Raw genomic sequence first — 16,370 nt, forward strand, 5'->3', positions numbered from 1 at the left:
GGTAATTTAGAAAACCTACGAAAGACCTAAGAAAACCTAATTTCTTCGTCTGAAATAAGAACATTACTTATTCATTACTTAAAGTACTCGTGTGACGTAACAAGTTAAAATTGCAGTTGCACACTCAGCAGCCCTAATACATTGTGTATGCAGCCTTGGAGCTATTGTGTTTGCGGACGTTCCAGTTGCCGTATCAAGATTACCACATAGCAATCATAGCTCCGAGACACGCATGTGACTCATGCTTTATATGAACGGTGAACGTTATCACTCATATCGCCGCAACAACTAACAAGAAAGATAAATGATAAAATCACACTATGAAAACCAATGCCAGATATGCGTTTATAAAAACTGCTTTTCCGTTAATTGAACTTCATGTGAACCAGTTAAAAAAATCCTTTGGACTAATTTACTTGAATTTATGTCACTATTGAAGTTAAATATTGTGATGTAACTTGCAGTCAACCCGCACTGGGCTAGCTTGTTGTCTATGTTCTAGTCACCCCTAACTTAGGGTAGGCTTCAAGCCCCTCAGTGGGGACTTATGCTGATGATAATGTTACTGTTAAAGTTTTGTCACTATGTATGTGTAAACTGACATTTAACATATTTTAGCTTTTAATTTTCTTTCTATTCAACTAAATATGAAGCCTTAATTTTGTTTGTTTTGTAAACAAAAGGTTCAAATATCAGAGAGCGTAATTATTTGTTAGTCAAAGGCTTACTCCGCAGTATGAAGCAATATGACATTGGTATAGGGAGTTAGGTAACGGTGGCTGATGTGAGTTTGATGTATGTCGCAAGTACACGCACGAGTGTAGCCAAACATCGTGTTGTCTTTGCATTTGCATAGCTCTTTGATCTAATCGACAAAACACGTCAAGGTCACAAAGAAGTTTGTCAAGTTTGTCGTATGATGATCGGCATATCTTATGTTTGAACTTAGGGATTTTGCCAGAATCCGTATCCATAACTAAGAAACTAAATACGTATAAGAAAAGATATGATCGCTGATAAATATGTGATAAAAGTAGTACTAACGGTGTCGACTTTTATGTTTTATTATATGAAAAGGGAATTTATATGGAAAAGGGCAATTAGATGCAGTTTGAACTTACTTGTTTAACGTTTCTATATCGAAGCCTTTCTGTATGTACTCTATGCCGGCTGGTACAGCCATGGTGAGTAATAGACGAGGTTTTCCGGTCTTCTCCGATTCCCTTTCGAATTCCTCTCTCAGTTCCCGGACGAGTTTCGCGTAGTTCTCTCTGTCTTTCGGTTTGCCGCCGTCTCTGAAGGCCGGGTACTCCCAATCAAGGTCGAGTCCATCAAAGTGGTTTTGTCTAAGGAACTGTAACATAATATTAACGAATTAATGGTATAATTAGAAATAATGTGTATAAAAGTTTGTAAAATTTCAATAGGAATGTATTGCGTTTCTAGAAAATTGGTGATGGAGATATGCAACCAAAAGAAGTTCCTACAATAACAGGTGTAAAGACTTCAATGTACGTATATATTTTAAATGCTTCGATATTGTTATTAGTTTCGTTATGTAAGTGGCATTGTCTTTATTTATTGAAAGTTATATAATTAAGTTATATTGACTCTCAAATATTATATAATATTGATATAACTTGAATGGGGCGTGACTAACATGCTATTGTTATCTTCGTTAATGTGACAAGACAACGAATTCCATTTATTACTTAGTTATAATATATAATATAAATTTAGAACAACGCTAATCTCATGTAACAATAATTTTATAAAACAAAACAATTCAAAAGTTAAATTAGGAAAGAATATTAAACTAAGCAGAGTTAACTTAACTATTTTGAATGTTAAAACATTACATAATAAACTATTTTCATATTACTGTCAGAAATAATTGAATCACTTAAGTTACAACGCTTTAATGGAAGCAAACTCTAAGTTCCTTGCTTAACCAGATCAAGTACCACTTGTTTGGAACGCAGAGAGAAAGTGCGACAAGTACAAGTTACTTAGACTCTACTTATAAACGAACAAGTTATTCCTTTCATATGTTTTTATCTTAACTTGACTTTGAAAACGGAAATCATTCCTTACTCGTATCACTATCGTTAGAACTATGAAACCTTACCTAATACAGTGCAGGAAATATGTTTCTTAAATGCCATTCTCGGATGTCGTTCGTTGAATATCGAGGAAATATGGAATGTGATTTTTCATTTATTTTAAAGTTGATTTGCTAATTTTAATGTTAACCAGTGAACGAAATATGTCCTTTTTAAGATTAATAAAATTACATATGGTTGAACCTAATTTATGAGCTGATTAATGAAATATATTATTCAAACTTTTCAATTTGTCCAGTCGGGTTATCTAGTTATTGATGATAGTAAAAAATATTAGTTCAACTTATTTTTAACTTCTTCTTAACAATATCATGAAACATTAAAACAAAATGTTGGAAAACTCCTATTTATTGACTAGCTATTGTCGATTTTAAATGTTGCCATAAACAATTTTTAACACAAGTAACCTTACCTTAATAGCATTCCTTACAAACTCCTTCCGCCGATCCCTGGAGGCGACCATGGGAGAGAATCTGCTGGAGCCTTCGTTCCAACCGCCGATGGCCAGCATTGTCTTCAGGTTCTTATTGTAGGTTTTTAAACCCGTAAACTTGGCATACCCACCTAAGAATAGCAATATAATGTTTAATTTTATTTCGTTAAAGAAAATCATAATCATAAACAAGACAACGTATGGCTTCAGACAGTTACGTTTTATAAAAGCTTCATCAAGTATATAACTCTGCCGTAAAAAAAACATCAACGAGATCTATGTTATTATCGCTAATAAGTATGGTTTAATATTTATCCTTTTATAGCTTACCCTTTTCAATATCCTGATATTTATCGAAGGGTTTAAATGTATTGTCTTTGGTGAATCCACCAAAGGCATAGACCAAGTGCGTGCAGAGATAGGGGTTGATGTTCTGGGGGTTGAAGCGCGCTGTACCCGGTCGGTACACCGACCAGTTAGTGTAGTAGCATACCACTCGGGGTTCCGCTGATAAAACTGTGAAAAAAAAGTTTAAGTAAGATTCAAGCAAAAGCTTCTAAGTTTTTGTAACATCATCTTTAAAATATTCAAGCGTATAGTCAACATTCCTGAAATATTTCATAAATGACATTATAATTAATTAAGCTTTAAGAATTGTTATTCACTGAAATAACTGGGCGTGGGCTTTAACATGTATCAATGAATAAATTAATATTGTATATAATGATAATATAATAACAAAATATTAAGCCATTTAAATGATGTACAGATAATTACTTAGAGCAAAGATTATATTGCAATATACATAACAATTTGACTCTACATTAGATGCTATACAGATAGGAAATATATAGAGTAGACAAAAACAATTGCTTTATATAGCTAACAATATGGATAACATATAAAACCTATGTATAATAGTATCTGTTATTCACTTGTTCTGTATCAAACTAAAGGCCAACGCACCGGTAACCGGTGGGCGGTCGACAATGGTGCATTGTCTCAGATTCACTTTGCCTCTCGATAAAACGTGGCTTAACCTTCGCGTTTGCCTTTTTACTCGCATGAGAAGCGGCAATGAAAGTTTACGACTACAAATACATTGTATAAAGATTATAAAAATATTTCTATTTAAATAGACGAATGTGTTTTTTTATGTACCACAAAGGTTACAGTTATGTTTAAAAACAAAACAAGTTTCAAATAAAGTTGAAGGTCAGAATATGGTTGATGGTAAAATCTAATTGTTTATCTTATATAAGGAAAAAAAAGATTGAGAAATTTTGATTTGGATAAAATTGGAATGCGTCACAACTGACCTTTATTACATTCGTTACTAAATAATCATTTTTTAGGGTTCCGTACGTCGAAAACAAAAAAGGAACCCTTACAGGATCACTTTGTTCTCCGTCCGGCGGTCTGTGAATACCCTTTTTAAATTAAAAGTGGATTTTTCCCTTTCAAATTTTATGATGGATACATATTTATGCATACTGTTTTCAACTTAAATATTATTTTATAAAAATATTTTACCTGGAGTTGCAAATGTGACAACAGCCAACACCAATGGTAACCACCTCGTGATTTCCTGTGGACAAAGAATTAATTTTTAATAAAATTTACCTTCAATATTTATAAATGTATGATTCTTGTATCAGATATAACAACCTACATTAGTTGCTAGTTGAAACAACTTAAAGTGTTATGTTACTGTTGCCAAGTTGGACCGGAAATGTCTACAGGTAGTCTTAAATATGTACTTAGTAATGGAAGTTTTTCCATAACTTTAAAGACGAAATACCCCAAAAAGAGTTTTACAGTCTCCTCTCTCTTGTTTTCAAATAGTTTTAATTTTAAGGATTTAAAATCTTGTCTTTGAAAATTTAATAATTTTTTTTTTATGCCGCATATAAGTCAAATATATATGCATTTGTTATGTAAATATGCCAACAGTGATTTATATTATATGTCAGTTTTTTATTATTAGTTACTAAATCGATAGTATATAAAATGATTGCATTTAACTTGTACGCAATACCTTATAGTCTTTTAGGCAATGCAGATTACGTATACGTTTGGTATTTATGCACACTGTCATTACGTCACATAAACCGGAACTCAGACATTTGACCTATAAGAACATAGTCCTAAGTCAATTGATATTTAGTGTATTTGATACTTAGCTAATTTTGTCATGAATTTTCACTGAGATAAAAACTTGTATACAATGTATACAATATGGTATTGTATACAATGTATAATATTATACATATCGTACAATACAATATTGTTGATTGTATATGTTTGTGTACAGTGGAAACTCAATCATAAAATTAGAATGTCAATATCAATTAGTTATTATAGGAGTCATTTATGTATTATTTAAATATATATTTAATTTTAGTACTGACTCATATCAGGAAGGTAAAATGCCAAACAACTTTGAACGCCCTGATTAAGACTTCGACTGAGTCATGCTTGAATCACTAAAGATAATTTCCCTTTACAGTGTTACTTCTAACAAGCAAACTAGCTGCATTTATCGTATTTCAGAGACCAAAGTACCGTCAAAATTGGAAACACACTTGCGGACTTGCGGAAGGACAAAGACAAAAATAAAAGAAAATATTTTTCTTTAAAGGTTTACGAAATATGATTTTTTTTGCGATCAGTATTACTAGTACATACTGAATATTTAATAAATTGTATAAATAGAGAAAGATTAATAAAACTGCTTTCTTCTTATTCCTTCCATCAAAAAACTTAGCACGTCAAAAATTTAGAACGCTATATCGTAATACATTGATCATAATTTCAATATTTTACAACATACATATTTCTCTTAGCATTAATACATTAACATACATATTTCCCGGCGCGGCGTTACTCAGAATTCACATCACAACATCCCGTCGCCTATATTAACCTAATATGAGACCACCAACGAACCGTTACCATTGGCAACCGTTTACACGCTATGAATATTCAGGACTATAATATGGAGTGCGGTACCGTTGTATGTTACACAATGCATAATATCAAAACCTATATATGATTTCAATATAATTACAATATTTACTTGATAACTTCGTGACAAGGAAGCTTTTAAGTTAATTTTAAGTACGCAAATGATAGGACACCGCAAATACATCTACGTCGTATATTATTAACCATCTTTAAGATAAAAATATTGAGATGTGTGTTGAATCTCCCTTTTAGATTACTAGCTGTGGCCCGTGACTCCATCCGCGTGGTTAAAAAAAAACTTTATTAGTATGTGCTCTACCAGGCTATATTTTACATCTATGCCAAATTTTGGCAATATCTATGCAGCCATACTGGAGATAGTTTCTAACAAACATGCTTCCATCTATCCAAACGCATTTATAATATTATTAAAATTGTTTGGTATGTTTGACCACGTTTGGTTGTAGAGTTAAAATATTGACGAAGATCTAAAGAAATGTGTTAGAACTGGTAGTTTTAGGTACAACAGCAGTATAGAGGATGCAAATATGAATGGTAGGTATCGTTCACGCTGCATTACACAAGCAGCACACTCGCCGCGTAACTGACACGCATCAGTAACTCTTAGATAATATTTCTATTGCAATATTTATACAAATATATTTTGTATATTGTATACTTTTAAATGACATTTGTATTCTATTTGCTGTTTGTATACTTTGACAACGTATAAATCGAATAGCGTTGTGTCAGGAAAAAAGTCACTGCTGTATCTCTTAATTCTGAACACGATATTAGAACACATTTATAAAATAAAATCTATTACTCATTTTCTTTAATTGTTTACTTGTATTTGTTTCTTAATAAAAATGGTTACCTCTAAATTATACATAAAATGTTTAAATACCAAACATTTTTTTTGAAAGCGAAACTTGTTAAAAACGCAATCTGGTTTATTTCGAGTTCTTGCTATTATACGCTACCGTGTTATTCACAACAATTATTTATTACAGCAATGTACATAAATTGCAATAAAAAGTGTTCTAAAATATTTTTTTGCATTAAAAAGTGTTCTAAAATATTTTTATGTAGACTATATTTTTAATGGATGCTTGTAATAAAATGATCGTGACCTAAAGTTTCATTTTCATTTCATTACTATTAGTACAACTATGTTATTTAATAATAATAAATGTAAATAGAACTAAAAAATAAAAAAATACATTAGTATAATGTGCTACAAAAAATAATATTATGGATACTATTCTAAAGGTACCAAAAAGGTTATTTTTTTACAATAAAAAACAAAAGATGGAATTTTAATTATTCTATTTCAAAGTACAATAAATAATTAAAGTAAATGGATTGTCACGTTTTCCACACCAGAAATCACGATTTTGATGTTCATTTGTTCCGCATAGAATAAAAATTCTATATAGTACTTGAAGTACTAGTGTGATTGATCGCGACTCCGTCAGCGCAGAATCAAAAAAAAAAACTTAACTAGTAGCCTGTGTATTCATCCAGGCTATGTTCTACAATTGCCTTTCAGCGAGATCTATGTAGCCTTTCTGAAGATACCTTCTAACAAACATCTATCTATCCATTCATCCACATTTTTAATATTAGTAAGATACGAATATCCTTAAAGCTTTGGATTACTTTAAAGTTTGCTAATTTATAATACGTATATTAAGTAAGTAGTCGAGTAAATAAACGAATGCATGTCATCACTCACTGAGCACCTAACCAATTAAAAAGAGTAAAAAACTCGTCTTTCTTGTTCAAAGATTAACAAGTCTAATCGCATCAGTTTCCGCGTCCCTAATACGTTTAAAAATTACGTAACTTTTTCCAAGTAATCACAATTCCTGGAGTGAACAGCATTCTTGAGTTGAAAGTCACTTTTCACTTTCTGTACGCACGAGCGGGTTGTTGGTTGTTTTCTATAAATAATAAAGTTTATTTCCTATTAGAACACTATAAGATGATAAAAACTATGTCAAGACAGAGATACTATGACCTTCATAAAAAAACAAGCTTTTGCCGTCGACTTCGGCGTACGGAATTAAAAAACAAACTTAATTAGTAGCCTCTGTGTTCTTCAAGACCATGTTCTACGTATATGCGAAATTTCAGATAGATCAGTCCCCACCGAGGGGCACGGAGCCTACCCTAAGTTAGGGGTGACTCCATCCATCCATCCATCCTTACCTTTAAATATTCGCATTTACTCGTATAATATTAGTAAGATGAGAAGTATATGACTTTTGATTCTCTCTTTCTCTTAACTCTCTTCAGCTCTACACTAAGGGAGAAATTATAGTTATACATGAACGACTCTGAGTATGGCTGTGATATATCTAAAAATCTATAATATTTGATAACATTTCCAATAGCAAGTATATTTCGTAAGTCCGTTCACGACTGCTCCAGTTTGCAGTATTAATGTCCATTTCAACGAATTCAATGAGCTTTGCCTTAAACGCGTTTGGAACATTTAAGTAGTCGAATTTAGTTAACACCAAATTAATGGTTAAGGCAAGTTGTACTTTTTGGAAGAACCTGAATATTTGATAATATTTTAAAAGTATAATTGAAATGCAACATAGCACGAATATTTATGCATAAACATTTAATCGGGCAACTAATACTTTTGGTAAATTTATAGTTAAATTTTTAAGTTACTTACAGTCATCTCACTTTGAGTACTTTTTTCCTCAACCTACTGGCCTTACTCTTCCACAATTAATTCATAGTTTAATAAACTCCCAAAAATAGTAGTGACACCTTCAAACTAATCTTATTTCATAATATATCGTAAATAGTATTTTTTTTTTATAAGAGAAGGAGGCAAACAAACGGCGGGAACACCGAGGTGATCAACGACATCCATGGACATCTGCAACACCGCATAACCGCAGATGCGTTGCCGACCTTTGAGATAGTGAAAAGCTCGCTTCTTGCAGGATCCTAATTTGTATAGGTTTGGAAATACCGCCGAAATTCTACTACCGTGAAGCTTGTTTTAATACATAATGTGATCTGTTTTATCCAAAGATAAAAGGGATATAACACAAGATTGACTGCAGTGACCGTCTACGGCTATACTACTCTACAATCTTATTAATATTATAAATGCAAATGTTTGGATGTTTGTTAAAATGTATCTCCAGAACATTTGCATAGATCCCTCTGAAATTTGGCATATATGTAGAAGTCTGGAAGAACACATAGGCTACAAATTAGATTTTCTTATAATTCCGCACGGACGGAGTCGTTGACTACAGCTAGTTGTAAAGAATTCAATAAAGATCAGAGAGGTGAATGCTCGGCTGAGATGTGTAGAGTGCGGACGTTGCGACAGACCCGCTCTGATTGCTGCCTCACATCAGACGCATTCCTCCGGCAAATTGCAGATATTACAAAGAAGCACGTTATAAAAATACCTCTATATTTTTATACATTATTAGTTACAATCCTTTGAAACGAATTACGCGCTTTCGTCAACAATCAAGTGTCAGATTGATTAGTGAGGGGACATAAACGTCGATATTTTAACAACGATAGTTTTGCGCCGATACACCGGCACTGTGTCGGATTTTCTTCCTAACACACATATTTGTTACACGAAATGTTTATAAGGAAATTGAAAGTATAAAAAAGAAATTAATTTACCACTATGTTTAATATAACAACTTTCGACCCATGATGTTCATAAGTTATTTTTTACTGCATTAAAATAAAACTACTTATTACACGTACGTAACTTAAAGTTAATTTATCGTTACGCCTGCGGCAAGAACAAAGTCTTTCCTTTTAACTTTTTAGTCTTTTTATTATATTTTAAACAACGATGTATTGAATAAAGAACTTTCTCTATGTAACTGAATGCCAGTAATTTTTAAACATCTAAATTCCGTATTCTCCTACGTTTCTTTTAAGCGCTTTAAATATTCTTCACAATAATCCAATGGTAGTTAAGAACTCACAAATTGTTCATTATCGTAAGATTTACGGTGATAACGACAATGTTGCCTTCTTTTTCATTAATCTTTAAATAAAAGAGAGATAGCAATAGTGTGCAATATTACTTCATTTTAAATTCCCGGTTACAGTGTTTTGTTTTTGAATACAATAGGCGTAGTACTCCTGACGAGTCCTGCGAATCTAACTTCTTGCAATGTTTGGATGGATGTTTGTTAGAAGGTATCTCCAGAACGGTTACATGAATCTCGCTGAAATTAGGCATAGATGATCACATAGACTGCTTATTGTTTTTTTTATTTCCGTTAGGACAGACTCGGGCACGACAACTATTAGTGTATAAATTATTTTTTGCTGACTTCATCGTGTGACAATTATTATGATGAATATTATGTCATATCAGCTATGTTTAATCCAAGGCGAGACAGTATAACTTTCGACATATATTAGCAATGGGCACTAGCAAGTGCGTGACGCACGCACGTGCATGGAGCTCGAAACGAACGTTTTTTCGCAACGTGACCTTTGCCCGCAGACCGGTGACCGATTTAGTGACAAATATACTAACCAAACGTGTTGTTGAAATTGTCTGTGAATAACTAATTAAGTGGCCTCAGTCTGGAATTTATAATGAATGATTAAATCAAAAGTTGAATTAATGATATCTTTTATTTATTTAATATCCTAATATTTAATTAAACTAATAATGAGTTGTGTCAATTACAAAGTACAGACTAAAATACAAAAGATAAGTTCACTAACCGTGGGTTTCTAAGTCCAATATCTGTGTTTTAAACATATTGCTATCTCTATTTTGTCAAAGATGAAAAAGAGGGATAACGACATGTTTTATATAAGTTTTGGACTCAGAAACCCATCATTATAAAGATATGATAGTACAAGACAAAACACTCTCCAATTGATAGTATAAGTTCCTGTAAAATTAATATGTAATTAATTTAATATAAATAAAGTTAAAAAATACATAAAAATGATGTAATTAATTGACATCATTAAACATTAAATTTAAAAAAAAAATAACATAAATATGCGCTTAATTATAATAACAAGTGATATATCAAGGATAACTCGTCTCGAATTACTAAGGTAACCTATTTAACGTCTCATTATAAACATTGAATAATTTATATACCAATGTGAACTAGATCATGTCGTACGACCTCGAGGATAAGGTTCACTTACTGATTGACGCTTGTTTACTACTGATAACTTAACGAGGATAAAACCTATTTGTTTGTCACACAGTCTTCATCCAGCTTTTACGCTAATAAATTTTATGGATGTTTTTCCTTTACATATTTAAGTAGACTACTTGTTTAGTATCATGGCATCAGGGCTGGGGGCAAAGAGAAACGAAAAAATATAAATAAATTACTTCTAAACAATAAGATGCTTACAATTTCTATAAATTCATATTATCAGTTTTTTATTAGGGTTCCGTACCTCATAGGAAAAAAACGGAACCCTTACAGGATCATTTTGTTGTCCGTCCGTCTGTCTGTCAAGGCCCTTTTTTTAATGGCAACGATGTAGAGTATAGATAAATAAATAACGCTAAATTTAATGCACTTTCTGCTCGCATTTATATTTACTAACCCTCTCGATATCTAAATAAAATATTTAGAATTGGAACAATGTCCGCTTCTCTAACAAGATCTGAATTTAAAAGTTTATCGTGTTTATATTTATCTTTGTCTAACTAACTTATTAATATGCTGTTTTCGATCTTTAGTAGACCAGTTTAGTCTCGTGAACTTCCGTGATCTCACATGAATTTATATTAGATAAACGATCTTTAATTATTATTCAAAAACACTAGGCTTTCAGCGTTTTCATTGACAAGTCTATAGCTTTCGGTGAAGAGATAATATCTGAATAAAATCTTTAATTTCCTAAAAATTTAATTTCCTACCCAATTATTCTCAAATTTCAAATGTGTCCTAAATTCAATTTATGCAAATAGGCCGTAAACTTACTAAGTTTTAGCATTTCGTTGACAGTGTGGTATTGTGTCCAAAGTGGGAAGGCAATTAAATTCTTTGACTATGACTTAAGCTTTCAAATCGCGTAAAATAATCTTAGTTAAAACAAATCTCAATATCTCTTATTAGGTTTCCATATTTACTGACGCTTCATCAAACAATGCCAAAAATGCCGTAACCGATTCTTGGAAAGTGAATTATCTAACGGATTTGCGCACACACCTTACCTAACATGTTTGGTACACAAAATTATTTTAAACTAGTGATGTATGATTGTAAACTTCTATATCGACAAACAACAAATTAATTCACAATTTTAAAAATGTTTATAAAATTATTTGTATCTATTGATATTATGAAAATATATTATTGTAAATAATGTCACAACGTTAACGACAACACTTAGTAACAGTAATATTTAAGGCTAAATGCGTGTAAAAATTTACTTCCTTGAAACCTTAAAATTCTAATTAAGATTGAATACTAAAAAAAATTTTAATTAGATCAATAATTGTGTATAATTTTACATATATTACAATATATAATAATATAATTATGTCTTTTAATCATCATTTTTAATTATAAGTTTATCGATATATATATTATATGTAAAATCACATCACTAGTGAACGGTACATCTCACTAGGAGCCGGTCGCGCACCTGCGGCGAGCGACGCGCGCCGCCGGTTCCGACCCCACTCTCACTTTCATTGCAAACGAGATGTTAACTTCTCTCAACATATAAAAATCTTGGGACAATAAATTGCCGCTTAGACAAAAAACATTCGTATACTAAAATTGACTACTTCATTTAATCGTATTTGTTAACTAAGTTTAGCTTTTTAAGGAAACTCCCTAAATTATGCTTCAGAGCGTCGGTGGCTCAGTGGTCAAGCACTTGACTTACAATCTGCAGGTCCTGGGTTCGAACCCCGCCAATGTACCAATGTGTTTTTCGATTTCCGATTTACATATGTATATTTATCCGACGGTCTTACGGTGAAGGAAAACATCGTAATGCAACCTGCACATATCTGAGAAGAAATTCAAAGATATGTGTGAAGTCAACCAACTCGCACTTGGCCAGCGTGGTTGACTATGGCGTAGTCACCCGTAACTTAGGGTAGGCTCCGAGCCCCTCGGTGGGGACGTATAGTGAGCTGATGATGATTAGAGAAAATTACATTAAATAAGTAATATTAGATGTACGTATAACATTTAAAATGTTTATAGGATGCTTGTATAGCGCGTAAAACAAAATGTCAAGTTGATATTTAATTAAAATATAAATTCGTTCTAAGCTATATTCAATTTAATAGCAGCTTTTAAGCGTCCATTATAAAGGTTAAATAGCTATCAAATATGCGTTTAGCACATTGCTCGAGTCAATGTGAACTCAAGGTCAATTACAACATGTTGCAAAAAGCCTGGTCAGGGTCGCTCATCGTTTATATGTCAACGATGAATCTCTTTGTCATTTCGATCAGGTAAACGCAAAAATTAGTTTAATCTAGTCACGTTTGTTTCCGCGTTTCTTGAATTTAGATGAATTACCTCTAATATTATTATCAAGAACAACTAAAGCCGGATTCAATCGGCGACCGTTATTTCAAAGTATAGCATAGTTTTAAAAGTAGTTTAACTCAAAAACAAAATAGAATCGGAGTACAAAGTCTGATGAGCATTCTAACAGTATTTTTACACATAACATCTGACAACCGCGACTCCAGCCGCGCGAAATTAAAAAAAAATTAATAAGTAGCCTATGTGATCTTCCAAATTATGCTCTACATCTCTGCCAAATTTTTTTCAAGGTCGATTGTGCCATTCCGGAGATACTTTCGTACAAACATATATTTTTCGATCTAAACTTTCGTATTTATAATATTAGTAAGACTAGGATGACAAAACAAGTAACCTAAAGTTATACCTAAAATTCAAATCTGGAACATTTCCACGGTGAGAATAGAGGACAATACAAACAATTACAAAAGCAATTACTCAATACATTTTCGCACGCAGTTTCATTCTTTAAAAAAAAACAACCAATTGAAAATATCTCTTATTCCATCGAGATAAGGTTTATTTTTAAAACTTGCATACAGTTTGCTAAATAGTTTATCATTCGTGTTAATGACCAGTGATGGATTCAGAAGCGCTGTAATCTGGAATTATTGCAAGCGGAACAGATTCGATAAAATCAATTATCTTAAACAAATAATTTTGAGATTTGTTTCAAGACATTTAGTTCTTTGAAGCATTATTAATTTTGTTCTAATAGAAACGCAAATATTACATCACAATAATTATAATTTAAAAAATGCCTTGAACAAATAAAGCGGTGACCTACAATACATCTTACTAATATTATAAATACGAATATATCTCCAGAACGGCTTGACGGACACCGGTGAAATTCGGCATAGATGATAAACAAAGTGTGGAGAAAACGATAGGCTGTTAATTAGATTTTTTTATAGTGCCGCGCAGACAAAATCGCGGAAGAAAGCTAGTAATATTGTAAATATCGGGATATCGGTCAAATTTGGCATAAATGAAGAATATAGTCTAGAAGAATTAATTAGGTTTTTTTTTAATTCCCCGCAAAATGAGTCGCAGGCGACTTACTTCCTTAAATTATAATAAATCATCAAACTAAATATCCATTTACGAGTAATAATTTCCGAATCTGCAACAAGCTAGTTAAACTTGTAAGGCGTTAATTAATTAGGAACTGCATACGATAACATATTCAACATTGATAGCAACAAAAACGTTATATCTACTTGAAAGTTTCACACCGGTCGAACGATTTAAGTAATTACTTCTAAGTTAGTGGCTAGAGTGGCCGGTACTGAGCGGTGGCATTTCCTGCACTTACTGCTCGCTGCGACACTCGCCAGGAAACGGAAAGTAAACTCCTTGAAAGTGCACGCGACGCTTTTTATAAGATATATGTGTGGCAGTTCTGTTCTCACTGAACAATCCTTTTTAACGATTATTGAATAATATATTAAAGGTAAGTTTAATTTAAAGTTAAAACGCCTTTCAACCTTAACAATTTCCGATAAGAAGCTAATGTTGCAACTGCAAAACTATAAGATAGTAAAAAAAAACTACGAATATAGTACATCTTTAATATAACTAGAGTTTACAAAAGCTATGATAACAGTGGGTTTCTGAGACTAAAATCTCCGTTTAAAACATATCGTTAGTTTTATTTTTGCATGTTTATACAGACATTTTGATCTCAGAAAACCACGGTAAATGTGTTGTTTAAGTGAAAACTCAATGTGGCCTCGTTTCGCCCTGTTACATCAGCTTGTCACTTTCTATGTATACTACATCAAGTGTTTACTTCTACACGAAATGTCCTAACAGTGCGTTTCCATTGTGGAAACACTTTTCTGTTTTCTTCTCTCTCACTCTTAATATAAAACAAAGACAGCGATATTCGAATTTCGTGTAAAACCTTAAAGTTTTCTCTACCTATTATTATTTTAAAAAAATTGTAACCATTATTTTTAATTTAAGCTCTGTTTGTGCCTTCATTAAGATAATTTGCGACATTTAAATACAGTTGCCAGTTTTATTAATATATTTTTAATATGAACTTTGGAAATTTCCAAATATAGAATTAAATAAAATAATGAACATTCACAAAGTAACTTGTAATTTTAACATTAAATTTGATCTTCTTATTATCAATCAACTGCAAAAGCGTAGTAAAAATAACAAAAAAAATAAGTGTTCCATAAACAAGAATGAATTATATAACCAGGTTTACTAGGCTACAGGTATAAAATTTATAAACAGTTAGGTTTCCCCTTAGGGTCTCTAACCCCATTAAGGACACAAGTATCATATTGCATACTAAATGATTTACCGCTAATTCAGTAGCTCCGATTACATCGTACATGGCAACAGTCTTATTGATATTTAGGTGACATAATTGTAACGCTCTAATACTGTAGTCCTTATCACATAGTATTAGAGTTCAAAATCATGTAATCAAAGTTTTGTTGTAAAATTGTGGTATTTACTATTCATTTCATAATGCAATTGTAATAAGTAACAATAATATATTTCAAAATGTGATTTTAATTTTAATAAAAAGATACAAAACAACATATATAAATAGTACTAAGGATTGTTAAGATTTTCAGTAAAAAGTTTAAAAGTTAAAGACTTTTCTTTGGTGATTAAAAATAAAAATAGAATTGACCTTTCTCTCTCGCATCAAGGGCCACAATAATAAAGACTAACTAAGCGTTAAATAGGGAATTTGTTAGAAATTTATTAATTTAGTTACGGTGTTACTTTCTACTTTGAACAATCGACCATATTACCGATAAATAGTTTAGCCCATTGAGGTGAAAAAAAATTAATTAGAACAAATTTAATGTTGCTTATATTATAATATAAATGCCAATGTTTGGATGGATGGATGTTTGTTTCAAGGTATCTCCAAAACAACTTTATGGATCTTCCTGAAATTTGGCATAAATGTAGAACATTGTCTGGAAGAACACGTAGGTTACTAATTAAGTTTTTAATTACGCGCGAACGAAGTCGCGGGCGACAGATAGTAGCCCAAAAAGTTAAAAATATCATTTATAACTATAGAATTTATCATAAAATCCTTTATTTTAGTTCTTCTAAGAAATTCTTCGTAACTCTATCAGTTTAATCACGTATGTAAAAGTAATAAATCTTATACCTTTAGTTTTGTATAAAATTCTTTTCTGCCCGCCTCTTAGTACGTATACGTGTTTCCTCAAAAAGGCATTGCCCTTTGGCAACGCTTTGTGTAAAACACATTGGCGAGGAGTCAAATATTCTGAACAACAAATATTT

General features: G+C 31.9%; 1 protein-coding gene across 1 annotated transcript in view; it reads right to left on the reverse strand.

Annotated features, from left to right (window-relative positions):
• Cht6 (Chitinase 6) overlaps positions 1 to 16,370 on the reverse strand; it is a 71,418-nt gene that overhangs the window by 39,000 nt on the left and 16,048 nt on the right. Inside the window, exons 2-5 of the mRNA XM_013314695.1 lie at positions 4,090 to 4,144; positions 2,887 to 3,072; positions 2,536 to 2,687; positions 1,122 to 1,354 (exon numbers count right to left, since the gene is read on the reverse strand). Of these exons, the coding sequence (XP_013170149.1) occupies positions 1,122 to 1,354; positions 2,536 to 2,687; positions 2,887 to 3,072; positions 4,090 to 4,144 (626 nt within the window). The remainder of the gene's footprint in view (positions 1 to 1,121; positions 1,355 to 2,535; positions 2,688 to 2,886; positions 3,073 to 4,089; positions 4,145 to 16,370) is intronic.

The sequence above is a fragment of the Papilio xuthus genome, unplaced genomic scaffold (genome assembly GCF_000836235.2).
Source record: "Papilio xuthus unplaced genomic scaffold, Pxut_1.1 DF827135.1, whole genome shotgun sequence".
Classification (NCBI taxonomy): domain Eukaryota; kingdom Metazoa; phylum Arthropoda; class Insecta; order Lepidoptera; family Papilionidae; genus Papilio; species Papilio xuthus.